This window comes from Kogia breviceps, chromosome 18 (genome assembly GCF_026419965.1).
Source record: "Kogia breviceps isolate mKogBre1 chromosome 18, mKogBre1 haplotype 1, whole genome shotgun sequence".
Taxonomy (NCBI): Eukaryota; Metazoa; Chordata; class Mammalia; order Artiodactyla; family Physeteridae; genus Kogia; species Kogia breviceps.
In genome coordinates, this window is record NC_081327.1 from 14,968,562 (window position 1) to 14,996,468 (window position 27,907).

Below are 27,907 nucleotides of genomic sequence, written 5' to 3' on the forward strand. Positions count from 1 at the left end.
AACCAGGAAGGGAGAGGGCAGCTCCTCACACATCTGTCTCTTCTAGTAAGAAGGAAAATCTTTCCCAGAGACCCTCAGCAGACTTCTTACCATTTTTTGGCTAAAATTGGGTCATGTGTCCATCCTGAGACCAGTCACCTATAAAGGGGAACAAGATTGTCATGACTAGTTCCAATTACGATTCAACCCCTGGGGCTGGGGGATCTGCAACAGGGGATGATTGATTTAGTTGTCTCACTGCACCCTTCTAGACTGAATTCAGTAAAATCACTCTCTTCCAAAAAATATTTCTCTACCCCATTTCCACTTCTGTAACATTTTCTCTCCCCTAGTTCCACGCCTCCGTGGGGATCAACTCCATGCACCTTCCCACTTCCAACAGTGTTTATCAGATTTCATTCATTCTAGCCCATTCTTCTTCTGGTATGTGACCCCAGCATCCTTTTCCCAGAACATGGGCCACCATCTTGACGCCTTGATCTCCCTCCATATGATTTTTCAGAACTGGCCTTAAAGGGAACTCAACAAGCTTCTCGCTTCTCTTTGCAGAGTTTTAGCTGCCACACTACCTGTATTGCTTTGGCCTTTTTGGTTTTTTTCAACCGGAGGGGGGAAGGTAAAAAGTTGAACACTTTCTCACACTATTTTACTATTTGTTCTCCCCACCTAACCTCTGTCTTTCACCTCTGATTCTCCTCTCCCAGAATCTATGACCTGACTTTTCTACCATATCTCTTTCTACTTCTTATTGCTGCTCTGCTTCTTCCTTTTGGATGACTCTTGCAACTAATTTTGCAGACTCCCAGTCTTCTTGTTCCTACCTACCCGCATCTGTTCTTCACCTCCCACCCCCTCTCCCCCAACCCTAACCTGGTCTACTTTTTGCCCCTTCCCAGGGTCCAAGTGAAGCAGATTTACTTCTCCTGCTTTGCATCACAGCTTCCCTTGCCCCACCAGGCACATACACAGACTTGCTAAACTATCCTAAGATTCTGGTCACAGGTGATGTATTCAGCTCAGGAAAAGTTATCAAGTCAGCCACCTCCCTGTGCCTCCGGCTTCCTGCCTGCCCCTCTGCCCTACTCCGACTGACACTGGTTCATGGATAGTCTGAGCCGCGGTGGTTTCAACACTCACCGCGTTCAGTCGGGCTGCGGTGGACCATCTTTGCCAATTTCTTAATGCCTTCTTGAGTGGCTTCCCTAGGTTTCTGGTCACGCTTGGTGATTTAAAACTCCTAGCCTCCTCCCCATTCTCCTACGGGCTGAGACTTGACCTGTGGCCCAGGGAACCTATGGCAGAGATGAATGGAGTCTACACTTCCTCCCATCCTTCTGGGTTACACTGCCCTAGGTTTTGCGGGGGGACACTTCCTTCTAAGAGGGAAAGGTTCCTACTCCCATGGCCATCAATGACTCCCTTTTATAAACCTTTAGAAACTTGTTTTGTTTATTAACAAAATTTTACTGCTAAGAAACCTAGTTCTCTAAAAGTCACAGACTGGGAACTCCCTGGTGGTCCAGTGGTTAGGACTGCACACTTTCACTGCCAGGACCCGGGTTCAGTCCCTGGTCAGGGAACTAAGATCCCACAAGCCGTGTGGCAAGGCCAAAATAATAACAGTAATAAATTTAAAATAAACAAATAAAATAAAATCACCGACTGTCAGAAACGTGGCTGTTTGAAATCCCGTCAGTGAGAATGGAACATTCCTCTGCTGTTTGCAGGCTCTGGGCAGGAGCCTGTGACACAGAGAAGCAGCCTTGCTTTTCAGCCCCCAGAGCTTCAGATAAGGAGTTTTCAGGCACAAAGTTCTACCTTTATCTTTATTTTGTATTTTCCAAAGAATCGGACCCTGGGTCTGCTTCTCAGCCCAGGCCTGAAATTGACCTCTTTCTACCCAGGCCTCCTGTGCTTTGAGCCTATCAAATACTATTTCATCAAAGCATCACCTAAACGTCACCCTTACCCCAGACCGCTAATAACCCCGTCTCTTCTTTGGTGAGATGCCTCATGCTTCCTCTGGAATGTGGTCTCCTTTGCTCCAGCAAGATAACGAACCTAACGTCGGTGGGCTGCAGTTTGTGTGAGACAGGCTTCATCACTCTGTGAGTGAGGAGACCTGTTATCTAGCTCATGTGCTCTCAGCACAGTCAGTATTGTCCCCAAAGATATGAAAATTAGTTCTGGGGAAGCCAAAAAGTCTTACAGTGGTTTGTGGCCTTCCAAAAGGCACACACATAAACAGATACATAGTATGTCTGTTGTATTAAAATTTCATGGGCAGGGAGGGGAAGGGAAAGATCCAGAAAGGCTCCTTGAGGGAACAATGATACAAAAGTTTGAGAAACAGTGCTTTAGCTAATACTGAATAGCTTTTGGTGTCTGCTGTGAGTCAGGTGCCCGGGTGCTGGCTCTCTTTGGCAGCTAGAATTGAGTTCTTCTGACCTCGGTCTTGGGAGACCCAACCTGGCTTGACCTCTCCCAGCACCCAGAACTCCCCCACTCAGCCCTGTCCCTGCGATGCCCTCATCCATGGGAGCCTCATACCTGCTTGCTCTGCCAGGTGGGGAGAGTGCCTGGTGCCCCATCATTCACACATACACGCCCACACCATCTCCTGCCCATCTCCCTCCTCTGCTTAGATGGGCACAGGGCAGCTGCCCCAGAACGCGCGCTCTACTCCTTGAGCACCCCTTTCCCTTGACTTCCAAGAGATATGGAGAACACTACAACTCTGCCCTCACCACCACCCAGCCTCTGATGACTTTTCATCCTCCCCACTCGTCAGCCTTCAGTTTACACAGACTAGGGTAGGGGTGGGGTCCTGGGTGATGGCTGGGGGCAGCAAAGCCAGCTAAGCTGCCTCTTCTTCCTCGGTGTAAACTCTGGGGGAGGAGTCAGACTCCTGTTCTTCATGGCTCTCTCTGGAATGCGGGGTTTCCAACTCCTCTTTGTGCTCACTCGTGGGTCCTTGCTACCATACCTGGAGCTGCAAGACTCCACGTCACCACTGTGCCCTTTCTGAACCACGCAGACCCGCGTTCACATCAAGGTCTGAGTGCCTTGGGACAGACAGATGAGCCATGGGACAGAGGGACAGCTCATGCCTTCATCTCTGTACAGAGACGATGTCTCTCTCCCTCCACCTGAGACCCAGTCCCCATCCACAGCCAGTCCTCATTCCCCAGCGAGCTTAACCTCAGGAAGAAAACAGATGCTAAAGACGTTATTATTGAAATCCCGGAAGTTCTGAGCCGCAGGCGTCTGCACACAGTAAGTGCACCATAAATGTTTTCGAACTAAAGCTGACCGGGACTTCCCTGGCGGTCCAGTGGTTAAAACTCCGAGCTTCCACCTCCGGGGGCGCGCATTTGATCCCTGGTCAGGGAACTAAGATCCCACATGCTGTGCGGTGCGGCCAAAATAAAAAAATAAAGAGACTTCTTGGTTTGTCATTTTTTTTTTAAAAAAAAGCTAATTTAAAAAAGAAATAATAAAGCTGACAGTGCAAACAGGTGCCAGCATTTCTCTGGTTGCTTCCCCATGGGAGGAGGCCCTGACCAACTCTTTCTCATGCACCGCCCCTCAGTGGAAAACGAAAAATTACTAAGTGATAACAGTTTGATAAAAATAGCCCTTAAGAACACACATTAGTCTTTGTAATAGCCCGAAGTCAACTGGGCTAACTAATTCTCTTCATTTTTTTTTTTTTTCCCAAGAGGGTTTCTTTCCTGGGAAGAGGATGTATCCACACAAATAGCTGATCTGCTTTGCATCTAGTTCTGTTTCTCACTGTGGCCTGTTTAAATTCGTCCTGGTCAGACTGCCTTAGCCGACCCTGGAAGTCTGACTGGGCCCAGTCACGGCAGATGACACATAGCTGGTGGCAGAGTGGCTCAGGGACCTGAGTTTCAGAGTCAGCTAATTTCAGCTTCCAGTTCTGCTTCAGTCACTTATTGGCTATGGGATCTCAGGTGAGAGACTTCACCTCGCCGGGCCCATTCCCTTACCTGTAAAATGGGAATAGTAATAGTACCTGCCTCACGGCTACTGAGAAGATTGAAGACGATGTCAGGCTAAACCCTTAAGATAGGTTAGCTATTATTTTCATTCTTCCAATCCAAATCTTCTCCCAGCAACTAGGCATCTTATAGTTTAACACTTTTCTTTCAGAGTCTTTGTGGGTTTTTGGTTTTTTTTTTTTTTTTTTTTGCTGTACGCGGGCCTCTCACTGTTGTGGCCTCTCCCGTTGCGGAGCACAGGCTCTGAACATGCAGGCTCAGCGGCCACGGCTCACGGGCCCAGCCGCTCCGCGGCACGTGGGATCTTCCCGGACCGGGACACGTACCCGTGTCCCCTGCATCGGCAGGCCGACTCTCAACCACTGCGTCACCAGGGAAGCCCCCAGAGTCTTCGTGTTTTATCCTTCCATCCATCAACACCACCTAAGATACACTCACATACACCACCCACACACACCATAAAAAAAATAATCAAGAAAACACATTCTCTTTTGCTTGCTCCCAAATTTATTTAGGTAATTTTTCTTCTGTCATTTCTCATAAACGTCCCTGAAAGTCTGAATTTATTGAACAGTGGAAACTTTCTGGAAGAGCGCATGTGACGGCAGGATGCTCCCTCATTCCTGGAGTCCTGTGTCCCCGTTCCTGCCCAGCTGAGTTAGTAGTTCTGAAGGACAGATTCTTCCTCTCTCCTGTCCCAAGTCACTGGGCAGCTCCCTCAGACCCTGGACACTGCTCTCAACTCCTCCTTCACCTTCAGCAAAGCACAGGAGCTCGCCGGCTGCCCTGGGGAGCTCCTTATTCTCCAGAGTTCTCTCACCTTGACCGCTCGCTGAGCATGTTGGGGGATGAGACGGGAGGGCAGTGTGGCGAGATCAAGAGCTGGGCTCTTGTGGGCACATCCTGAGGAGGGCTGGGTACCTGCTCGGACCCAGACAGTGCAGGTCCCCCGCCCGCCTCTCCAAGGTTCTGCCTGACTTGAGCTTGGAACTGCCCCAGGGGTGATCCGCTTTGCAGGCCGGTCCCCCTGGCCTCCCGCTCCAGAGCCCTCCTAGAGTTCACCCCCTGGCCTCTAGGTTAGACAGCAGCTCCTGGGGCGGCCCCTCTCCTCCACTCTTCAGTGTCACGCTGCTTTCCTGCCACCTAGGGCCACAGGCTCCAGTCAGCCTCCCCAGCAGCCCCTGGAAGTCGGCTTGGAACCCAGATGATGAGAAATAGTAGGCAAGGGGGTCGGCACAGGAATTCAGGGTGTTGAGGGGCAGCACATAACTTCTCCACTTCGGACTTTCACCCTGGATGTAGCCCACAACGTGGGACACGTTGTAGGGCCCAAAGCAGACGAGGAGGTCGGGCAGCACGGCTGCTGCGAGCCCGCCAACGTCTTCCGCCGGCGCTGGCTGGCTCCCTTACGGAGCATGCGCAGCAGGCGGCTATAGCAGTGGCTGGTGATGAGCAGCCCCCCCCCCCCCCCCCCCCACATAGGACCGCAGCCATCTCCAGCTGCACAGGCAGGAGAAAGGCCGGCTGATCCTTCCGGAATTCCAGGTAGCAGGTCCCGTTGATACCCTGGGTGGGGGAGGAGCGCCCCGAGAATTCAGTGACATAGACCACGCTGCAGTGTGCAGCGGCCAGGAGCCAGCAGGCCCCGCTGACCAGGCCCGCCTGTCTCCCGGCTCTTGTACCAAACTGGGTAGGCCACGCTCAGGAAGCGCTCATCGCTCATAGCTGCCAGGAAGAGGGAAGCGAGATAGATGGCGGTGAAGAAGAGGAATCTGGAGAAGGGGCAGAAGGTGAAGGGCAGGGGCCAGCGCGAGCCGCTCGCTGCCTTCAGCACGCGGAATGGCAGGAAGAGCAACAGGAGCGGGTCCGATAGGGTCCGGTTCAGCAAGAGCAGGTGCGCGGCCAGCTGGCCCGCGAAGATCACCGGGGCCGGCGGCTTGACGGGAAGCCCCACGAGGAAGGTGAAGAGGTACACGGAGAAGTAGAGCCGGTGACTGCCGAGCAAGAAGGACCGGTCTGAGCTGGTGTTCACGGTCACGGCCACTAGCAAGAGAGGGACAGAGATGGCAGTCTGGGTGGGCATCTTGCACCATCCGCCTCTCAGCTATCAGAAGGGAACATCATCTCCAGCCTCATTCCCTCCTGCCCCCAGTGCTTTCCCCAGCGGGGTCAGCCTGCCTGTCTTCCTGGCCATACCCTGTCTCCTATCCCTTTCCTGTCCCTCTCTTCCTGATCAGACCCCGTCTCCTGTTTCCTTTCTCTAAGCACCTGGGTGCCCTTCACAGAGCCCCTCAGGGTCCCGGGTTTACCTGCTGGTTTGAGAACCCAAGTTCTCTGCCTCTCAGCGACTTGCTGGCTCCTCCAGAACAAGGCCGGTGAGCTACTATCTGGCAGAACTGATAAAAACCTGGCAGTGCCTATCATGTCACTCGCTGCTGAGCAACAGCACAAAAGATGCCTTTAGCTCTGTTAGCAGTGCCGGCCCAGTACACAAAACGAGGGGCAAATTCCACGACTGCCTGAGTGCCTGGCTCCCCAGCAGCCTTCGATGGGATGAGCAGACTTCGTCTTCCTCTCGCTGATCCGCTACTTGAATTTTATCTGCTCCTCTAGAACGGCACTCATCCAGTTTGCCTTGTTGTAAGGGTAGGAAGTGTGACACAGTGATGTAGAGCTTGGGCTCTGGAGCCGGGGCTTGGGTTCAATGCTGGTCCCATCGCTTACTAACTCTGTGATTTGGGGCAAGTGACTTACGCCCTCTGTGTCTCTGCCTTCTCATCTATAAAGCAGGGATAATCGTAAGCAACCTCATAGGTTTGTGTACATTAAAGCGTTCATACGTGCCAAAGGCTAAGTTAAGCGGTAAGTGTGGTGAGCCCTTGACAGATGCGGGCCGCCAGTTACTCGTGTGGGCTTGTCTCTGGGCTGATAGTAATAATATTAGCATTGGTGGCAATGAGGACGACAGCTACCTTTTAGTGGGCGCATAATCCATAGCAGACCCACTGCTTCTCAGGGCATCACCTTGTGTCTTGAAATCCTCACAGTGGGGAAATGACTCGCTCCAGGTAATACAGCTTGTTAAGTCTCGCCACCAGGGTTCAAACTTCTGTCCAGCTTCAGAGAGTATTTACTTATTCATTCAAATATTTATGGAGTGCAATGAGATACCATTTCATATACCCACTAGAATGGCTATAAGCAAAAAAAAAAAAATTCAGATAATACCAAGTGTTGGTGAGGTTGTGGAAATATGGGAATCCTCATACATTGCTGGCGAGAATGTAAAATGATGGAATCACTTTGGAAGGCAGTTTGGCAGTTTCTTTAAAAGGTAAACATAAATCGACCACGTAACCCGATTCTGCTGTAGGTATCTACTTAAGAGAAATGAAAACATATGTCCACGCAGAGACTTGCTCATAAACGTTCGTGATAGCAGTAGTCATAATAACCAAAAAGTGGAAACATCACCTGGTGGTCTGTCAGCCAATGAATGGATAAACCATGTGGCACAGCCACACAATGGAATACTATTTGGCAACGAAAAGGAATGAAATACCCATGTACACCTTAACACAGATAAACCTAAAAACATTGTGCTAGGTGAAACAAGCCAGACGTAGAAGACCATGTATGTTTCCATTTTTATGAAATGTCGGGAACAGGCAAATGTGTAGAGACAGAAGGTAGATTACTGGTGGCCTGGGGACTAAGAGTGGAAATGGAATTAACTGTAAGTGAACATGAGGGCTCTTCCTGGGGTGATAAAAATGTCCTAAATTGGATTATAGTGATATAACATAATCCACACCTCGGTAAATTTACCAAAGATCACGGGATTGTACATTTAAAGTGAGTGAATTTTATGATAAGTAAATTTTATCTCAGGTAAGTTGTTAGAAGTACAGCAGTGAACAAAACAAGAAGTACAGCAGTCTCGGGGGGTCTGAGTGGTGGGAGGATAATAAAGACATCAATAACACAGAGGCTGAGAGCCCCTGGAGCGAACAGTGCAAGCAGAGGGAACGGGGGGGCGGTGCACAGACTTGACCTGCTAGGGGCACTGGTAGAAAGTTCAGGGCCCAAGGAGCGAGGGTCACCAGAGGATGCTGGGGGTGGGTCGTGCGGGGCCCCAGGGAGGAACTGAGATCTCCCCTAAGTGGAGGAGGCACAAGTCCCTGGAAGAAGTGGCCCGGCACCAGCAGGTGCTCCAGTGCCATGGAAAGGAGAGTGGTTCTCGGGTTACAGGAGGGGCTGCCTGGGCTGGAGTTCTGCCTCCCCGCTGAAATCCTCTGATGTCACCACTGCGCAGAGAACAAACTTGTTTCTGGCTTCGGCAGAGCCTCGGGCAAGTGACTGAACTTCTCTGGCCCATTTCCATATTTTTAAACAGAGATAATAAGACTTCTTTTGGAGGGCTGTTATGAGCATTCACTCAGTCAGCAAATATTTACTGCAAGCCTACCGTGTGCTCGGCTCTATGCTAGTTGCTGGGGATATATCAGCGAATGAAACAAAAATTCTTGCCCTTGGGCTTCCCTGGTGGTGCAGTGGTTGAGAGTCCGCCTGCCGATGCAGGGGATACGGGTTCGTGCCCCTGTCTGGGAGGATCCCACACGCCCGTGAGCCATGACCGCTGAGCCTGCGCGTCCGGAGCCTGTGCTCTGCAACAGGAGAGGCCACAGCAGTGAGAGGCCCGCGTAACGCAAAAAAAAAAAAAAAAAATTTCTTGCCCTTGTAGACATTTTATTTTCTCCTTGGCCGTACCACATGGCACGCGGGATCTTAGTTCCCCGACCAGGGATCGAACCCGTGCCCCCTAGAGTGGAAGTGCAGGGTCTTAACCGCTGGCCCTCCAGGGGAGTCCCCCCTTGTAGACACTTAGGCACGGAAAGAGATAACTTGTGTAAACCAGTTCGTGCTCGTCAGGCACGTAGCTACCACTTTTTTGCTTCTGTGTGTTCATGTCTTTATCGTCATTAGAGGAACAAGTCTGTTTCCTACTCCTCGCCTCAGAGCAGATGCGCAGACGTTTGGCTCTTGCGGCCACTGTCCTCTGCCCACTCTCTCGGGTTCAGGGGGCTACCATTCATCTTCGCAAAAGGGAGCACAAGGACAGGGGTTAACCCTGATACCCCAAGCTTTTCAAATGTCCCCTGATCCTCCTGGAAGGATCACATCCTATGTCCACCCCTTCTTTGCCGTAGGGCCTCGGGTACGTTTCTAAACCTCGCAAAATGAAGATGATAATCATACCTGGTTCCAGGACCACAGCCAACTCACGCAGCACCTTAGTGCAAATTAGGAAAAGGTACACCCTGCAGGTGAGCGCAGCCCAGCACCAGGGCGCACTGCTTGAGGAGTGCCTTTGTTCAAATTAGAATAAGTTGCTGCTTCCCCTGGTTGGAAGCAGCCCCATGCCAGACCCACGGCTTGGTGAGCAAAGCACAGGGTAGAATTGAGTCGGTGTCTGCCCCTCTGCCTGACACCCTCTTGCAGTGAGCAGTCTGCTTATCTGTACAGCGGCCGCAGGGCTAAATGAAAGGAATGTGGGAGGATGAAATGAGACAACGCCTGTAAAGTACTTGGCCTGGTGACTGTCAGGTACATTTCTGGTGTTGCTAGTGTACCCACCCCCCCCCCCCCGCCTCCCCCGCATCTTTTCCTACCAGTGCCCTCTTCACAGTTCCAATGCTGCCCCCTGTGGGTGTCAAATGGTATAACAGTGTCATTACCTTGCCTCCGGCCTCTTACTCAGAAATTCGAAATGGTCTTTCCTAGGAAATGATTTTGGAGTAACGTCTCCCAAAGTATACCATCAGAGTGGCGGCAGTTCCTCTGGCTTAGAAGCAAAACCTCCCTCCTCCTTCCCCACAGGGCACCCTGGCAGTCAGGCCAGTCAGGACTCAGGAGGAGAGAAACGGACAGAGGTGGGAGATCGCGCAGATGTGTGCACAGGCAGCTTACCTTCCTCCTGTGACCCAGCTCCAGGCCTCCATTCTTTCTCCACCTGGGATGCCATCTTCTGCCAGGCTCAGTTCTTCCCATAAGTGGCTCCGGGGACGCCCCACAGGCAAAAGCACCCTGCAGTTCCTTTGGAGCAGCCCTCGCCAAGCGCCCGGAGACGCAGTCTGGCTCTGCTGCTCCCTGCCCCTTGCCCCCTGCAGTAACGACTACTTCTGGGGTGGCCCCCCTTTTGTTTTTGCCCCACGTGTTGTCCCCCGGCCAGTGCTCCCTCCCAAGTAGCCGGTCACCAGGGGGTTGAGCACCGCGCTCCACGCGCCTGTAATGAGCCCCAGCTTCCGCCAGCAGCCTCCGATGCTGGGGTGCAGGAAGCCAGCCACGTTGGAAGCATTGTAGGGTCCCAAGCAGAGCAGCAATGTGAGCAGAGCCCCACCGGCCACCCAGGCCGCCTTTAGCTTCCGTCTGTGGCTCAGGCCCGAGCGGGCCAGTGCCCGGAGGCAGCCCGCGTAGCAGAAGGCCGTGACGATCAGGGGCAGGAAGAAGAGCAGCAGAGAGAGGCTGAAGCGCGCAGGGCCCGCCGAGGCCGGGTCCCAGGCCTCCAGGCAGACTGGAGAGCCGTTCACTGGCGTGCTGATACCCAGGGAGCTGGTATTGTCCAGCCGGCCTCTCGGAGCCTCCAACCCAAAGACCAGCCCCAGGTGACAGAGGACAAGGGCCCATATGGCCACACACACGCCCCAGGAATAGCGCGGCCGCCGGGCAGCTTGGTAGCCCAAGGGGAAGGCGGCGCCCAGGTAGCGGCCGACGCTCAGGGCGGCCAGGAAGCCCGCGCCCGCATAGAGCGGAGCGAAGTGGACCAGGGCGAAGGCAGGACAGAGTGAGGCCGGCAGGGGCCAGGCTCCCCCGGCCAGGGCCTCCGCCGCCTTCAGGGGCAGAGACGTCGCCAGCAGGAGGTCAGAGCAGCCCAGGTGGAGGGCGTAGACCAGGCTGGGGGTGAGGCGCAGCCGGGCGTGGGACACGGCGCCTGCGATGGCCAGGGCGTTGAGCGGGAAGCCCAGCGTGAAGGCGGCCATATAGAGGGCGAAGGAGAGCTGCGGGGGCAGGTCCATGGGGCCCCTCGTGCGCTCCACTGGCTCCCTGGCCTCAGCTCTCAGAGCCCAGGAGAGGGGGGCTCCCAGAGTCACAGACTGCTTTCAGCACTCGCTCAGGGTGCGAGAAGCCATCTAGTGGGATAGCTGGGAGACAGACGCCGGTAGGGGGAGGTGGCCTGGATTAGAAGCGAGGACCACTAGCCGTCAATCCTCTGTTTTCTCTCCACCATGTGCCCCCTTACAAGGAAGCGAGGGATCGTGGTGTAACGGGAGGAGATGGAACACAGGCATGCAGGTCCCGGAAGAGGGAAGGCCTCTTGACTTCTGACACTCTGGGGACACAAGCGGTGGAGAGAATTCAGAACAGAGTTGAGGGACTTCCCCGGCGGCCCAGTGGCTAAGACTTTGCCTTCCAACGCAGGGGCTGCGGGTTCGATCCCTGGTTGGGCAGCTAAGATCCCACATGCCTCGTGGCCAAAAAAACCAAAACATAAAACTGAAGCAATATAGTAACAAATTCAATAAAGACTTTAAAAATGGTCCACATCAAAAAAATCTTTAAAAAGACGAAGAAGGAAAAAAAATGAACAGAGTTGAGCCCGACAGTATGTGTTTTTCTCGGGCAAGGAAGCTAGATTCCTGTGTTCGCACCCCTTCCCCAGTTCCCTGGAAAGAGCAGGAGATGTTCCCCGACAGCAGGCAGTGCGGGGCTGGTGGCAACGCCTAGCCGAGGGGAAGTCGGGGTGTAGGTTGTAGCAAAGGGCAAGAGAAGGAGGTCGCCCGGGGAGAGTCCAGGGGTAAGCGAGCTCCCATTGGTGTCACAGCGAGTGACTTTAGCCGGCTTCAGGGGTTCCCCCTAAGCGGAGGCATCTGGGGATCTGAGGAAAAATTGTTGGCCGGGAGAGAAGCCACAGAAAGAGGGACTCACCTCTTGGTGTTGCCAGATGTCTCTGAGGCTCAGGAGTCCCCTGAGGGAGGGTGGCCAGGGAGCCGGAAGTGAGAGAAGGGCGGGGAGGCAGGGCCATTAGCCTGAGGCACTCACAGCCTGGATAAGCAGCTAATGGGGCAGCTCAGAAGGAGGTGAGGCTCCAAGACGATGCAAACACAGGAAGGGGAGAGGTTAGAAATGTGGGCTTTTCCTGGGGGGGAGTAAAGAATGCATAGCCAGCACCTTTCTTTTTTTAAATTTTTGTTGAATAGAGCTGCTTTACAATGTTGCGTTAGTTTCTGCTGTGCGGCAAAGTGACTTAGCTATACGTATACATATATCCCCTCCTTTTTGAATTTCCTTCCCACTTAGGTCACCACAGAGCATTGAGTAGCTTTCCCTGCGCTATACAGTAGGTTCTCATTAGTTAGCTATTTTATACGTAGCAGTGTATATACATCAGTCCCCATCTCCCAGTTCATCCTGCCCCCATCTTCCCCCCTTGGTGTCCATACATGTGTTCTGTACGTCTGTGTCTCTATTTCAGCTTTGCCAGTAGCTTCACCTGTACCATTTTTCTGGATTCCACATATATGTGTTAATATTCGATATTTGTTTTTCTCCATCTGCCTTACTTCACTCTATATGACAGTCTCTAGGTCCATCCACGTCTCTGCAAATGGAACAATTTCGCTCCTTCTTGTGGCTGAGTAATAGCCCATGGTATATATGTACCCACATCTTCTTTATTCATTCCTCTGTTGATGGACACTTAGGTTGCTTCCGTGTCCTGCCTATTGTAAATAGTGCTGCAATGAACACTGGGGTGCATGTATCTTTTGGACTTATCAGCACCTCTAAAGAGTAGGGTTGGTGGTGCAACCAGAACACACTTTATTCCATCCCCACCCCTGCCAGCCCGCTCAAACTGGCTCTGGGGGCTTGGTCTTCTCTACTCCTGGGTGCGCTTGTGGGAAGGCCCAGGCTCACTCCCAAATAATGAAAAGTCCCTCTAGTCACCCATACCATCTCCACTTGGCATTTACTATGTGGGATAATGAGATCTTCATTCCCAGTTAGAGCTTCTACTCTCCCTGCACCTGCACAGGCCTTGGGCTCCTCCATCCTCCCTCTCCTTTCCCCTCTGACCTGATGACAGTGGTTTCTACCCCTCCCTGTGTTGGCAGGAGGGAGAGGAGGAGAGACCTGGAACTAGCAAAGTCGAGTTCGGTGGCACTGAAGTACCCGGGCTGTGGTCTCCACCCTGCCTCTCTCTGGGCTGCACGGATGTCAAAAGGGACTCCTCCCTGGGGCACTTGTAGGGACGTCGGGTGGCTCGTGCCTCCAGTTGGTCGCTTAACTTTCAGGCCCTGAGAACTTGGTCGTTCACCTCCCTGTTGGGGTCATCCTGCCCTTCTAAGGAGATGTCCTGAGATTTAAAGCGGCCCTAAGCTGTCTCTGTGATTCTCTCTCTCTGTCTCTGACTGTGCACGTGTCTCTCTGTCTGTCTCTCTCCTGCCTCAGGCTGACAGTATGGTCTCTCTGGACTTCAGCTTTCTTGGGTGTGGCTGTCAGTCACCAGGCCCCCATGTCCTCCCTAAAATCCAAGTCACCCAGAATAAGCTTCTCTGAGTGGTTCCCTGGAAGTGCTTCCCACCAGGCTTCCAGAGCAGGCAGCCTGAGATTCTCAGCATATCCACGGCTCCCTCCAAAGAAAGGATCTCATTTCCTTTTCATACCCCAGGAACCAAACTGATTCTTGGTCACCCCCCTTCTAAGTCCTACATGTGTCGTCCAGCACCTCTCTGGGAATGTAGAAGAACTTGCGACCTATTGTTTAGTATTTTGTCTCTGGGAAACGCTGCGAAACTGACAGAACTGAGGAAAAGTGAACAGGAGTGCCATTTCACCTGTTGTGACAAGCATTTGGTAGATGAGCAAAGCTGGGTGCAAAGGGAGACAGCAGGGGCTTCCCTGGTGGTGCAGTGCTTAAGACTCTGCCTGCCAGTGCAGGGGACACAGGTTCGAGCCCTGGTCTGGGAAGATCCCACATGCTGCAGAGCAACTAAGCCCATGAGCCACAACTACTGAGCCTGTGCTCTATACCCTATGAGCCACAACTACTGAAGCCCACATGCCACAACTATAGAAGCTTGCGCGCCTAAAGCCCGTGCTCCACAACAAGAGAAGCCACCGCAATGAGAAGCCCGTGCACTGCAACAAAGAGTAGCCCCCGCTCACCGCAACTAGAGAAAGCCTGTGCGCAGCAACGAAGACCCAACGCAGCCAAAAATAAATACATAAATTTATAAAGGGAGACAGCGGGTTTTCAAGCTCTTCTCTGTTTGGCCCTCCCACCTGGCAGTTCAGGTGTCTGCCCAGTGTCCCCTCCTCAGAGGGCCTCCTTTGATCCCTGCATCCAAATGGGACCCTCCCCTGCTCCAGCCCCTCTGCTTTCATCTTGCGTTGTGGTTTCTTCCAAGCACCCACGACTCTGCAACGTCAGATTTGCCGGCTCCTCCACTAGAATGTTGGTCAGTGAAGGCAACGCTTTCTGTGTGCTTTGTCCACTGCATGTTGCATACATAGCAGGGACTCAGTGAGTCGGACGAATGGTCAATTGTTCGGCTCCAAGAGGACGGTGAGGTCCGGGGCTGGGTGGGGGGCTGCCTGTGTTCTAGGCCCAACGCTGCCCGGTCACCTGCTGTGCACACCTCAGCAGGGCCTGATGACAGCCACATCTCTCGGGCAATTGGTCATGAAGTAGGCTGATATCAGCAGTCAGGCTCAGGTCCAGGGTGGCAAGTCACCCGCTGGTTGCCAGGGAGCCCGTGCCAGGCCTCATCAGGCAGGCGGCTGCCTTTAGGTCCTTCAGCTCCTAAAACCCTCTGGACACCTAGACTAGAGACCCCCAAGATTAGGACCATGTTGTATCTTTTTTGTACCCCAACAACTGGCTCTGTGGTGGATGCAGTGGGAGGTGTTCAGTAGATGTTTGCTGAATAAACGGTTGAATGATACTGGTCCCCAGACCCTTGCCCTCTCATTTCAACAGTTCTCGAAGCCTTCCCTTTCTCCAGAAAAGTGGATGGTGCTCACAGCAAGTCAAACCAGGGAATTCCCTGGTGGTCCAGTGGTTAGGACTTGGCACTTTCACTGTGGGGGCCCGGGTGGAATCCCTGGTCAGGGAACTAAGATCCTGCAAGCCACGTGGCGAGGCCAGAAAAAAAAAAAAACGACGTCAAACCAGGGACAAAGTAGGTTGATGGGGAAATCAGTGCCCCACTCCTCGGGCATCCCAAGGACAACCTCTCAGAGAGCATCTGAATCGAGCAGACGGAAAGTAGGGCAGCCAAGGAAGGCGGTGCCTTCAGAGCGCCCACCACAGGCCAGGAATTTGACTGTCATCTTGATGAATGATTAACCACAGGTTCCTGCCCTGAAGGAGAATGGGCTTTGGCCCCTTGGGAGAAGCAGAAGAACAGGTGGAGAGAGAACAGACGGAGAAGCGGAGGAGAAGCCGGAAGCTCCTCCCTGGCAAGTCGGCCAGAGGACATACTAGAGAGCTAGTGGGGGTCACGAGGGGAGGTAGAAAAGCTGAGAGGTTCCTCAAGGTAGCTGGCCTTCGAGAAGGCAGGCAGCTGTGGGCTGTGAAACGACGCGGCAGGGTCACTTTTGAGAAGTGCTGTGAGTAATGCATTGGCTTCCCCTTTTTATGGTATTCAAGAGATGTAAATCAGACGGGGATGTGGTTTTTAGGGACTTTTGGCTATTGCATTAATCTTCTTATAACATGACATAAGGTTATACCTCACTTCCTATCTCGAACCACCTGCATCTCCATGTTACAGACAGAGACTGAGGCTCAGAGAAGCCGGTGAACTTTGCCCAAGATCATTCGGCTGGTTAAGCAGAAGAATCGAGACTCAGACTCTGTCTGTGACGCCAGCGGACTCTTGGCAACAAGACGATGGACCCTCCTATCTGCTCGTGAGGTCACCTCTGCTCGCGATTTGCTCGTGAGGTCACCTTTCCCCTCTCCCCAAGCCCCAGGATGCCTGCCCCATCTCCCTGTCCCCACTCAGACTCTGCAGACTGGAAATCATTCACTGGCTCGTTGACGTGGCATCTGAGCCATGTTTATTGTGTAGCTCTGTGTCTGTTACACGTTTGTCCACATCAGTGTACGTCTCAGACCACGAGGCCCCTGGGGAAAGGGGCCGCAGCAGCATAATCCTCCCCGTGGAATGCCTCTTAGAGAAGAAACCAGCCCAGGGCAGTACCTCTACCTCATTTTTGTGCCTCTTTCCCTGGGCTTTGCCCTGGAGTCAAAAATTATGCATAAGATTAGTGAGTGCAGTTATCAGAGCAGGGGTGAGTTGTCAAAGGGATGGGGAGAGAGAGTAATAAAAAGAATGACCAACTGATCCCCGCAGGGACACAGCCAGCTGGGGAGTGGGGTTTGGGAGTGGGTAGGTGGTGCCAGACGGCTGGGAAGGAGCAGGGGGATTTGTACAGCTCAGGACAGGTATTTAGATGAATTTCTGGGTGAGAAGGGGAGTGGGAAAGGACCAGGGACAGACCCTTTGGAGGGTCGGGGTTACCAGTGCTAAGAAGGAAGACTGTCTGTGGACCATGTTCAAAGTTCTCTGCACCAGCTGGGGTTGCAGTAACTGTGACCGTGTGTGCGCACTCCTGTGTGTGTGTGTGCGCGCGTGCATGTGTGTGCGTGCGTGAATGCATGTGTGTGTACGTGAATGCGTGTGTGTGTGCGTGCATGCGTGTGCGTGTGTGTGACTTCGCAGCTGAACAGCAGAGGCTGAGAAAGTTCCAGGACCACCCTGGCCCCTGCAGCCCCTGACACCTCCACCTCAGCTGGTTTGGCCATCAGTGCTTGAGGGTCACGTATTCCACTCCTTCCTGGGCCAGCGGCCGCTCCCCAAACCCAAAATGAACCAGCTCCGAGTAATGTATCCCCTCTTCTTCTAGGACCTCTGGAGTCACGTTCTCATAGTCGCCCTGAGAAAACCACATGGTGGTGAGCGTGGCCGCACACTCACCAGCCTCCCACAGCCCGCTTTCCCTGTCCCTTCTCTCCTCGGCTCCGCCTGGGGGTCCAAGAGCCCCAGCACAAGTCCTCTTGTCTGGAAACTGGCTGCAGCTGGCCTCAGACTTGGAGGTGCCTGCCCTGGGTCTGACCTCACCAGGGTCTGGGCAGCCCTCCCCACCGCCCAGCCTCTGCCAGCACCGAGCCCACCCAGGCTCTGGGACTCACAGCCGAGGCCAGGTCCCGTCACTTCCCCACCTTCCATAGCTCTGCCCTCTTACCACTTGACGCTTCTGCACCACAGAGTAAGTGACCGTGTCGTCCCTGTTTGGGGCAAGTCCCCGCGTCTCTGAGGTCCCTGCATCTCTGAGAGGGAAGGCAGAGAGATGACCACAAATGAAGCCTTTTGCATGAAATCTGTTCCTTCTTCCAACTCCCGTAGACCCTAAGAGCACCCCCGGCCTCTCAGCCCCTTGTATCATACCTAGTGCACACAGCAGGGGCTGATGTGTCAAATGAGTGAATGTATGTATGTATGTATCGCAGAGTCCCAACCTTGGTGATAGAGACCGACTGTGGCTGTGCATGCTCCCGGTTTGTAGGAACAGATCCAATTCCCGAGACTGTTACCGGGGGGGTTGTTACGGAGCAGGAATGAGGAGATGAAGCAGGGGCCTGGCACAAAGAGGGCAGGCGAGACACGAGCTCTTCCCCCCACAACCCTCCCAGGGTGCAGGTGTCACCCCCCCCCCCGGTGCCCTCAGTACCCAGGTCTCGGTGCATCAGTCTCGCCAAGAGGAAAGCGCAAGGCGGCGTAGCTGACGGCATCTTCCATCACTGGATTGTAGCACCCCTGGGAGTGGGGGTCTTCAGCTTGGGGGATCCTTCGAGCCTGAGAGGAAGACAAGATTTCAGCCCTTACCACTCCTCTCCCCACCCTAGCTGCCCTGCCCCTCATACTCTTTATCACCCCTCCCCACTTTGTTGTTTCTTTTTTTTCTTTATTTGACACGTAGTTGATTTTCCACTTTGTTTCTTTCTTGACGTGAAGCTCTGCCCTGCATTTCATCTTTCTCCCATCCTACCTTTACATTCCTCACGAAGAAGCTCTGCCCACTGGAACTTTCCTGTAGCCCCTGCTGTCTCTGAATCCTCTTCCAGCTGGGAAATAAAGACCTGCTCAGGGAGGATGCAGGGCCTGGGAAAAGGACCCTGTGGACTCAGAGTGCTGGGGGCTGCAGGACTGAGTCACCGGGGTCGTTCTCTGGGATGGGCGGAGGGGGAGCAAGGGTGGTGAGTAGCAGGAGGGACTCACCTCCGCTGAAGCTTGACTCCGCAGGCTGCCAGGAAGAAGATGGCCAGGCAGAGCCCCAGCCCCCAGGCCGCTCGCCTGCTGATGGTGGCTGAGCTATCTGAGAGAGAAAGGAGGTACGTCAGTTGATGACACTGCCTCAGTCAGGGAGCAGGCCAGCTCTGCCCTGTGATCTTTGCCTGGGAGGCACCCTTGGCTTCTCTCTGCATAGCCACGGTCCTTCTGGCCTGTGCGACATCTCCTCCTTGCCCAGGGGGTGTGGTGCAGAGAAAGAGGGAGAAGCCAGCCCTGCCCTCTGGATGTCTCATTAGGAGGGAAGGGCAGCTCTTTCTCAAGAGGAGCTCCTGCTGTGTGACAGACTCGGGCACACACAGAACACGTAACCCTCATAAATGGTACCGCCTCTTCAGAGGGCAGCTTGGCCATGCTTAAAATCACTTGTCCTCTGAGCCAGCCAGTCCGTGTAGGAACCTAGCCTACAATTTTCTTCGCAGGTGTGCCCAGAGCAGGGGACTGCACCCAGCCTTGAGGAGGGCAGTGGGCACAGAGTTATTTGACATCCGTACACGGGACCACAGTGCACCCTCAGTAAAGAGTCAGGTCTCCAGGGTGCCTGCAGAGGGGAGGCCCAGGGAACATGTTTTTATGCAATGTGTAACTTTTCCAAATGACACCCTCAGACTGGCTCCCTTCAGCACCAGCTTTGCCAGTGACAATCCTCTAAATTTAAAGCCATGCCTCCAATCATTAACCTGAAAAAAGCACAATAAATAAATTAAATATTTTCCCCTGTGTTTCCAGACTCTTCAGACACCCTGTATATGCACAGATAGAGAAACAATCTCCAAGCGCTGTTATTACATGGAAGAAAGGGAAGTTCAGGGCAACGTGTGAGCTCTCCCACCGTCTGAGTAACAAGGAAGGGTGTATGGACATAAATCTCTATAGGCCTATGGTGCACGTACAGAAAAATCTCTGTGAGGGGCCATATCCAGCTGCCAACAGCGAAAGCCTCAAGGGAGGGAGGGGGTAGAGTTCTCAGGGAGCAAGAAAGGAGAGGTATCTGTCCTTCCACTATTTACCCTTTCATGCTGTTTTAGTTTTTTACCATGTACATACATTGTCTTTAAAACAACAACAACAACACTACAATCTCAAAAGGTAGAAACAAGGGCTTTCCTGGTGGCACAGTGGTTGAGAGTCCGCCTGCCGATGCAGAGGACACGGGTTCGTGCCCCGGTCCAGGAAGACCCCACAGGCCGCAGAGCAGCTGGGCCCGTGAGCCGCGGCCGCTGAGCCTGCGCGTCCGGAGCCTGTGCTCCGCAACGGGAGAGGCCACAACAGTGAGAGGCCCGCGTACTGCAAAAAAAATAAATAAATAAAAAGGTAGAAACAAGCAGCCTATCAAGGGTGAGACAAAGAGAGAAAGAGGCAGAGAGAGGGAGCCAGGAAGAGCTCAGGATGTCTGGAAGGTAGGGGCAGCCTGAATCCTCCTGGGGTGGCGAGAGACTGAGCGGGGAGCTGTGTGTGGAGCAGGGGCGCCTCCGAGCGCACAGGCTGCCCACTCCCCACCCTCCGTGCACTCGCAGGGCAGGAGGGTGGGGCAGGGGAGGAGCAGAGGCGGGGAGGAACGCGCTGCAGGAGTGGCCAGGGCCAGAGAACAAGAGGGAAGGGGCCTTACAGTAGACAGTGAGGGTGGTGGGTGGCGACTGGCCGCGGCCCAGCCTGTTGGTCCCCTGGCACCAATAGGCGCCTGAGTGCCGCAGCGTCACAGGGTCCAATCTCAGCGTCTGACCATAATGGCGGAGGTCTTGGTTATTCCAGTCAAACCACGCGTAGTGGGAGGTGGGAGGGTTGGCATCGCTCTCGCACGTCAGGACTGCCTTCTTCCCCTCCACCACTCTGCCTTTCGGGCTGATGGACACACGCAGGCTCCTGGGTGCATCTGTAAGTAGAGGCGAAGTCAGGACCCGGGTAGCCGGTCGCCCGCCCGTCTCTGCTCTCAGCCTCTGGCTCCAGCCACTCACACAGCACTTGGAGAGCCCAGGCCTTCGACGAGGTCTGTCCTATGGAATTGTTGACCAAGCAGTGGTAGATTCCAGCGTCTTCTGGAGAGATGGCATCAAAGCTCAGTTTCTTTCCTTCCTCCAGAAAGATTCCATTTTTCTTCCAGAAGAAGCGGACATCCGTGGGGCGGCTACTTAAGAAGTCACATTGGAGGAGGACCGGGTGCCCAGAGCGAATCTCATTGTGGGAAGTGACCTGGACACTGACGTCTTTGGGGGCATCTGGAGAGCAAGGACCTCAGGCTGACCTCTTGGGTCTCTTCCCCTCTTCCCCTCTTCCTCTCCCCTTGGCCCTGAGGCCTGACTCTCACCCCTCAACTCTCTGTGAGGACTGCGGTTCAGGCTTCGGTCTCCTCACCCGTAGAGCCCTGCACCCCACCTGGCCCCCCCCCCCAGATTCCCCGGCCCAGAGCACTCACACTGGACATCCAGGTTGACAGGGGGAGACCACAGACACCACTGGTTACAGGCTGCGCATTTGACTGGCCCTGTGTCCCAGGCAACTTTTCGAATCGTCAGCCGAGCAGGTAATAGCTGGTCCTGGAAGCCTAGGTGATTCCATTCATATCGGGTAACTCGGGGATTACTGGAATTGTAGGTACAGGACAGGATCACACTGTCTCCTTCTCGAATCGGTGTGGGGTTTTGAATCACTGTGATTACCTCCTTGGGGGGATCTGGAAGAAAACCAGAGAGGTGGGTGAAGAAAAGTCAGCCACCCATAAGACCTGTCCCTTCCCGCTTCCTCTTCCCCCTTCCCGAGCCCTGCATTCACGCAGTTCCTCTGTTAGCCGAGGGAAGCCTTGTGCTTCCCTCTTGCCTCTGAGGACAGAAACCCTGCCCTGGCCATTTGGCCTGGTTGTGGTTTGAGACAGGATGGTGCAGCGGTTAAGAGCGCAGCTCTGGGCGGAGTATGTGTGGTGCCGTGCAAGGCAGGGGCCACTCTTTGTGGGTCTCTGCACGGGTCTGGGGCGCGGAGCCGGGTCACTACAGTAAGGGCGTTAATTTAAAAAAAAAGAAAAAGAAAAACATAGCTCTGGATCCAGCCTGCCGGATCCTGCCCCTTGGAGTTGTGTGATCATGGGCTGCAGGCCTCAGTTGACTCGTCTGTCAGATGGGGTCCTGTGAGTAGCTAACCTTGTGGACTCGTTGGAGGTGGAGCGAGGGTGCCGTTAGAGCCCTGTGGCGCGCCGTAAACACGCAACACACGCTGCTCCTGCTGCTGTTACCACATATCCGGTGTCTCGATTTCAGGATTGGGGCATCCACATCAGAGTATCTGGCCCCGACTATGACATCCCAGGGTCCAAGGGTCAAACCTAGGGATTCTCTTTGTCCTGGGCTCTCCTCAGTGCCAAGACTCACTGTGTTAAACAGGGCCTGACAACCGAGAGGTAATGAAGCATTTTGCCCCGGTTCTCCTCGAAAGCTTCAGGACCCCTTCGGGGACTCGGCCACTGCCGAGTGACGCCAAGTCTCCGCGTCCCTCATGGGACCCTGGCATCTTGCCGTTCATGCAAGTCAACAAGGATCTACGGAGCACCTCCCGCGAGCCAGGCCCTGTCTGGTGCTAAGGACACAACTGTGAACCCAACACCCGCCCCAAGAAGCTTGTCTGCCAGGACCCCCTGGTCTCTGCTTGCTGTCCCTTCGCGGGCTCATCTGCCTTCCTCCCGCCCCCAGAGCCATCTCCTCCCTCCAGTAGCTCTGCGACTACTCACACTGGACTTCCAAGTCAGCTTCCTGGCCGACTTGTCCAGGACCAAGACTATTTTCCGCCAGGCAGGAGTACTTCCCGGCGTGCCTGAGGAGGACCTCTGGGATCTGGAAGGTCCTGTCTGTCTTGCCAGGCATCTCTAGCCCATTGTAGTACCAGGTGTAATTTGTGGGAGGAGGATTGGCCAGTGATATACAGGTCAGCTCTACTTTATTTCCTTCCTTAGTTGGCGAGGGGAGGATCTGAACCCTGGAAGGTTCCGGAGCATCTGGAAGAAGAGGCCGAGGCCAGGGGATTGGGGGCGTGGGTGAGCAGAGGCCTCCGGGGCTCCCCTCCCATGGGCCTGGAAGGTGCCCCTGCTGACCCCCCGGCCTGGCCCTTCCCCAGCTCCCAGGAGGCTCACAGTGCACTTGGAGGTCCACTGCTTCCGACCTTTCTGAGCCCACATCGTTGCGGGCGTTGCACTGGTACTGCCCGCTCATATTCCTGGTCACCTGGGGCAGAGTAAGCGTGGGCGTCTCCTCCCCCACCAGCGGGGCCCCGTCCCTGAGCCAGGACACACCCTGGTGCCATGGGTTGCTGCTGACAGTCTGGCACGTCATGGTCACGGACTCTCCCTCTGTTACAGTGGCTTCTCTGGGACTGACCTGGATCTTCAACTTTGGTGCATCTGGAGGAGCCAAGGCACAGTGAGGGAGGGGAAGGAATTCTCAGAGGGTGTGAAGTACTCACAAGTTGCAGGGCCCAAGCGCCAGGTGACTGACCGTCACAGTCTCCCAACCGGGTTCTCTGCTCCCCCCACCCCAGACCCCGAAGGTCTGGTCTCCACCAGCAGCCAGCAGCATTCCCAGGACTGTCCGCCAGACCTTGCCAGTCTCCTGCTTGAAACCGTTCAGTGGATTCCACACTTAGAGAAAAATCCAAAACCCTCACTGCAGCCCACGAGATCTAGCGTCCCGGTCCCTCTCGGCCTTCCTTTCCTACCACTGGGCCCCTTGGACGCGGTGCCAAGCTTGCTGGCTCCTTGCTCTGAGGCAGACACACCGAGCTCCTACCTCAAGGCCTTGGACTTGCTCTTCCCTCTCCCTGGAACGCTCTTCTCACAGAGATATGCCTGCCTCAGGCCCTCCCTTCACCCAAGTCTCAGCTCAAGTTCAGCCTCCATCCCTCACTCCCTCTGTCCCAGCCCTGCTTTATTTTTTCGTGCTACGCTTAGCACCACCTACACATATGTTCTCTATTTCCCGTTTCACCTGTCTACTCTTCGTCTCCCTGACTGCAATGCTAGTTCCACGTGGGCGAGAACTTTGCTCACTGCTCTATCCCTGGCAGCCGTAGTAAGGCCTAGTAGGTTCACAACAAATATTTATTGAACGAACGAACGAATGAGGCACAAAAAGATGATGTGAAAAAATTCTTCACCCCGCCCCCCAGGGGAACCAAGAAAACCTTAACCAGGTGATCCCCAGATCAGGTCATGGTTTGAGGATAGATTATTTTATGCTGAATCAGGTGTCCCCCGAAATACCAGCGCTGACGGTGGGAATGGTGGAGGAGGGGCCGCAGCTCTGCCTGGACCATTCCCAATGCTCCCCTCTGCGTGGGCTCCTGTTACCCCCTGCGGGGGTGAAGAGACCACAGGACCCTCGGCCCTCCCACAGAAGCGCTGGGGAGACTCACGCTTCACATCCAGCCACACCGTTTCCTCAGAGAGTAACTGCCGTTCCGTGGGGTCCCAGAGCTGGCAGGTCAGGTTCTTGCCGTGGTGAGTCCACTGAGGCTGGAACGTCAGGCTGCTCTGGGTGGAGACACTCTTAGTGGACAGGGAGGTGGAGGTGACCGCAGGCTCCTCCAGGGACCACTGCAGATGAACCTGGTACTCAAAGCAGGCGAAATTCAGCAAGCAGGTGACAGTGGCGTCGCGGAGCTCCCGGATTTCCGGAGGGAGCTCAATGTGGGGTGGAGGAGCCGTCTCTGCAAAAGAGCAGGGGCCACGCTGGAGGTCTGGGAGCCTGGACCAAGCTTTAGATGCCCTGCCCCAGATAACCCATCAGGAATCCCTGGCCAGTCCCGTCCACCTCTCTCCGAGCCTGCCTTTCTCTGCTCGGCCAAAACACCCCCTGAAAGGTCTTGTGAAAGCTGATCCTCCTTAGAAATTGTGTTTTATGTTTTATAGTTACTTCGTTCACACCCCCTGGTGTTTGCTTTCTAAATGTTTTCCAGACCCCTCCCCCGGCACTCCACGTTTAGTTCACCACGCTTAGCTTGGAGGGCAAACCTGCATCTGTTCAGAGGCCTTAGTATCGGAGACCTCCCACACGGCGCTCCTGGAGGGGACTCCTTTAGCGGAGAGGCCTGTGTGCAGCAAGTCCCTGCTCTCCCCGAGGCTGGGCCGCCCTCAGACTGCAGCGCCTGAAGCTGCATCTCTCACCCCAAACATAGGGCTGCTTAGAACCACCCGCCGAATAAACAGGCCGTGGAATGGAGCGAGCACACTCCCTGGGGTGGAGGCCCCAGACCTGTGTTTGGTTCACACCCTCTCCGTGTGTCGTGGAGCCACGAAGGCCTAATTAGAATCGATCCCCCGCATTAACACATTGGGAGATTTCACTTGAAAATTCAGATTTCCATCTCTGGAAAAGCCAGGCAACCTGGAAGCCAGATTCTAGAATGGGCAGAGGCTGAGTGGCAGGGGAGATGCTCAAGGAGAGATGAGCGCCCACTCTCCAGTCTGCCACGGGCGCCACTGTCCTGTGGCACCCCGGCCTCTCACTGGCGCCCCCGTCTGGCCTCGGCAGGCAACCTGTTTTGTGAGCTGTCCCAGGAGTCAGGTGTTTCCCGCCCTCCTCATTGCCGAGACGAAGGAGCCCGTCCTCGGGGCCTTACCAGAGATGTTGAGGCTTATGGGCTCCATCCATTTGTCCTCCCTCGACGTCATCCTCAGCCCCAGCTGACCGCTGTCACTGGCTTTCACAGGATTGATGAGGAGGGTGCAGTTGGATCTGTTGTCTCCCAGGAATTGTACCCTTCCCTGACGAGGAGGAAAATTCCTGATTTTTAGGTTCTTATAGAGGATGGTCCCATTGTAGCTCTTGGTGGAGTTGTCGTACTTATAATTGTGGTACACGGTCAGGTTATCTAGGGATTGCTTGTTTAGGATACGGTAGTGGCAGGGAATCCAGACGCAGGCTCCATCCCAGGCGTAGAGGGTCTTGGGATGTTCAAATGTCCAGCGGGCTGAGTCAGAGAAAGCCAAGTATTCTGGAACCCACCAGAGTGAACAGAAAGCATTACTGAAGGACAATGAGAGCATTCTAAAGAATTTCCTCTGAAGAGACGCAGGGGACAGGCAGATACACAAAGAGAGAAGTATACATACACACACACACACACACACACACATGCACTGAATGTCCCCACCCTGCCCCCCATTTACTCTTTCTGCCCCCACCTTTCCTCCTCCTCCTCCTCCAGCTCCCACAGGCATCCCAGACCCAAGTATCTGCCTAGGCCACCATCCTTACCAAGAAGCAGAAGCAAGGGACCGAGGAGATGCATGGTGCTCTGTCTAGGCGGGAGCCTGGGCCAGGAAGAGTTTGTCTTTAAGCCATCTGGTCACTTACATCTTCCAGACAGCTTTTCTTGCTCACCCACTGCGCTCCAATCCCTTCTCCCTGATTCCGAGAAGACCGTGTCTGGTTGCGTGGCAGGATAGGGAATTCTGGAAGCTCACAGGGCCTTTTTCTGGATATGCTGTGCCTTTTCCATCAGCCCGAGAACCATGTAAGCCTAGCCTCTCTCTTCCCAGCACTCCTTCCTTTCTTCCGTCCATCCATCCAAAATTTTATAAACTTGCTGCCCAGCTCTCAGGCTTTGAGTGGTACCAAACTGCTGAGCACCTCGAATGCCAGGCCCTAGGGGACCTTGGGTCAACTAGCGAAGGGTTTCACATAGCGGAGAGACGTGGCCAAAACTTGATTTTAAAGACCAGGAAAAAAAAAGCACTCTGAAACCAATCATTAAGTATGATGCCAGGAGAGCATTTAGAAGGGTCTGAAAGGACTTAGGAGAATGTGGTCCAAGGGTCCCCCTCAGATGCCCCCATGGGCTGGTTAGGAAACAAGTCAAGCAGGTGGGGACACCTCTTGAGTCAAGGCCATGACTCTCTCAATTCCAGTCAAGTGGGAACGTGGGCTCAGCACTGCCTGATCTCCTACTGTTTTAAAAGAAGTAAGAAGCCGGAGTTTCATGTGAAATGACCTGCTTTGCAAACAACACATAAACACAGTGCTGGTCAAACAAAACGTGTCTGTGGGCCAGAGGTAGTCCAAGGGCTGCCCACGTGCAACCGCTGCCCTTCTCTACGTGTGGGCGCACGTGCGGTGAGCTGGACTGCCGCCTCGCCGGACTTTTACATAGAGTTGCATTTACATAGAGTTAAATTTAAGTCTCCATTTACATGGTCGTGCCCTGAATGCCTGTCCCCGGGGAGCCAGCAGGACGTGCCAACAGAGTGTGTCTCCTGTCTCAGCACAGACCTGCGTCTCTCCCACCCGCCCAGCCGACAGTTCCCACACATCGGCGTCCCCTCCCCAAGCCCCCCCCCCCCACCCGGCTGGCTGTTTATCTACCCCGGCTGCGTGGCTTATGCTAAAGGACCGTTGGGTGTCCAGGACCGGTGTGGGGAAAGCTAGGCTGCTGGCTGAAAGTAGGAAGGGGGTCTGTTCCCGGGCATGGCGGCCGTGCTGGTCTGGCCTGGGCATGGATTAGGGCAGACTCTCCATGCAGAGCTCATAGAGCCCTGCAGGTGCTAATAGTGTTACACAGAAAAAAGTCCTCAAGGTCACATCTGTTTGAGGGAAGCTGGATTTTAAGAAGTGAAATAGATGTCTTTAGTGCAGGCCTTTTCAAGCCCTTTAACCAGCTGTATGTGCACCATGCATCTCCCAGCATGGGGGCTAGAGTAGAGTACACGACCCATACTTCTTTAGCCATGGGAACTATTTTACGTTTTCCATGAGAAACTTGGCAGGGCTGCAGGGTCAGTGTTCTGAGGGATGCTCCCTCAGGTCCCCTCTGGGTCTCCACAAGGGCTATGGCCAGGGCCAGATTCCATCCCCCATGGCAAAGACTAGCCTCCAGTAGCTGGGCCAGGGTACCCCCTCTGCCAGCAGCCACCAGTCACACCCTCATTGGGGACCAGCTGGAGAATGCCAGGACCAGTGGAAGAGGGTTGCTTCTCAGAGCAGGGCTGCATGCTTACCCCACGGAGCTCCAGGCAGTCTCTGGAAAACAAGAAGTGGGCCCCAGGCCTGCGCTTGGAAGGCAACTAAGGCAGGATGGGGCGTGGAATGCTGGGAACGGTCGGCATTGGGCACAAAGGCTCTGGACCCTTGGTCTGCTCAACATGGGCCTGTTTAGAGCCCTGCAGAACCTCAGAGCCGGCCTCCTTGAGTCCATTCTTCCCTCCTGGGCAACCAGTGATGCCTCCTGCTCTCAGAAGACTTGCCAGGCCTGGCAAGGGAGATGCTCAAAGACCGGGGATTACTATCTGTTGTCACACAGGCAAGAGAAAGGGAGGGGAGTCCCACTGCACTCCCAGCCCCTAGAATTGTGCCTGGCACATGGCAGCGGCTCCCTACTTGCTTGTCGAATGCAAAAGAGAACAAAATAGTTTTTACCTGTTTCCTCATGTGTCTTCTTTCTTCAGGGACCCTGGCAGCATCTAAGAGTGAAAGGGGAAGCACAGCAAAG

The 27,907-nt window shown here is 54.3% G+C and overlaps 3 protein-coding genes across 3 annotated transcripts; all 3 read right to left on the reverse strand.

Moving 5' to 3' along the window:
* Window positions 1–5,083: 5,083 nt before the first annotated feature.
* On the reverse strand, window positions 5,084–6,108 carry FFAR3 (free fatty acid receptor 3). The gene is given in 4 exon segments (XM_059045696.1): window positions 5,084–5,406; window positions 5,409–5,490; window positions 5,493–5,691; window positions 5,693–6,108. Coding segments are annotated over 4 exon segments (1,020 nt in total).
* Window positions 6,109–10,201: 4,093 nt separating this feature from the next.
* FFAR1 (free fatty acid receptor 1) lies at window positions 10,202–11,101 on the reverse strand. The gene has a single exon (XM_059044407.2). It carries the CDS (start codon window positions 11,099–11,101, stop codon window positions 10,202–10,204), a length of 900 nt encoding a protein of 299 aa, XP_058900390.1.
* A 5,011-nt stretch (window positions 11,102–16,112) lies between these two features.
* Window positions 16,113–27,880, reverse strand: CD22 (CD22 molecule). The gene is made up of 14 exons (XM_059044339.2): window positions 27,835–27,880; window positions 25,678–25,733; window positions 25,040–25,414; window positions 23,834–24,127; window positions 22,557–22,823; window positions 22,158–22,421; window positions 20,856–21,113; window positions 20,398–20,658; window positions 20,052–20,315; window positions 18,374–18,470; window positions 18,144–18,219; window positions 17,826–17,950; window positions 17,340–17,424; window positions 16,113–17,030 (listed from the first exon to the last, which is right to left on the reverse strand). Exons 2-14 carry the CDS (start codon window positions 25,709–25,711, stop codon window positions 16,899–16,901), a joined length of 2,532 nt encoding a protein of 843 aa, XP_058900322.1. The 5' UTR covers window positions 25,712–25,733; window positions 27,835–27,880; the 3' UTR covers window positions 16,113–16,898.
* Between the last annotated feature and the right edge of the window lie 27 nt (window positions 27,881–27,907).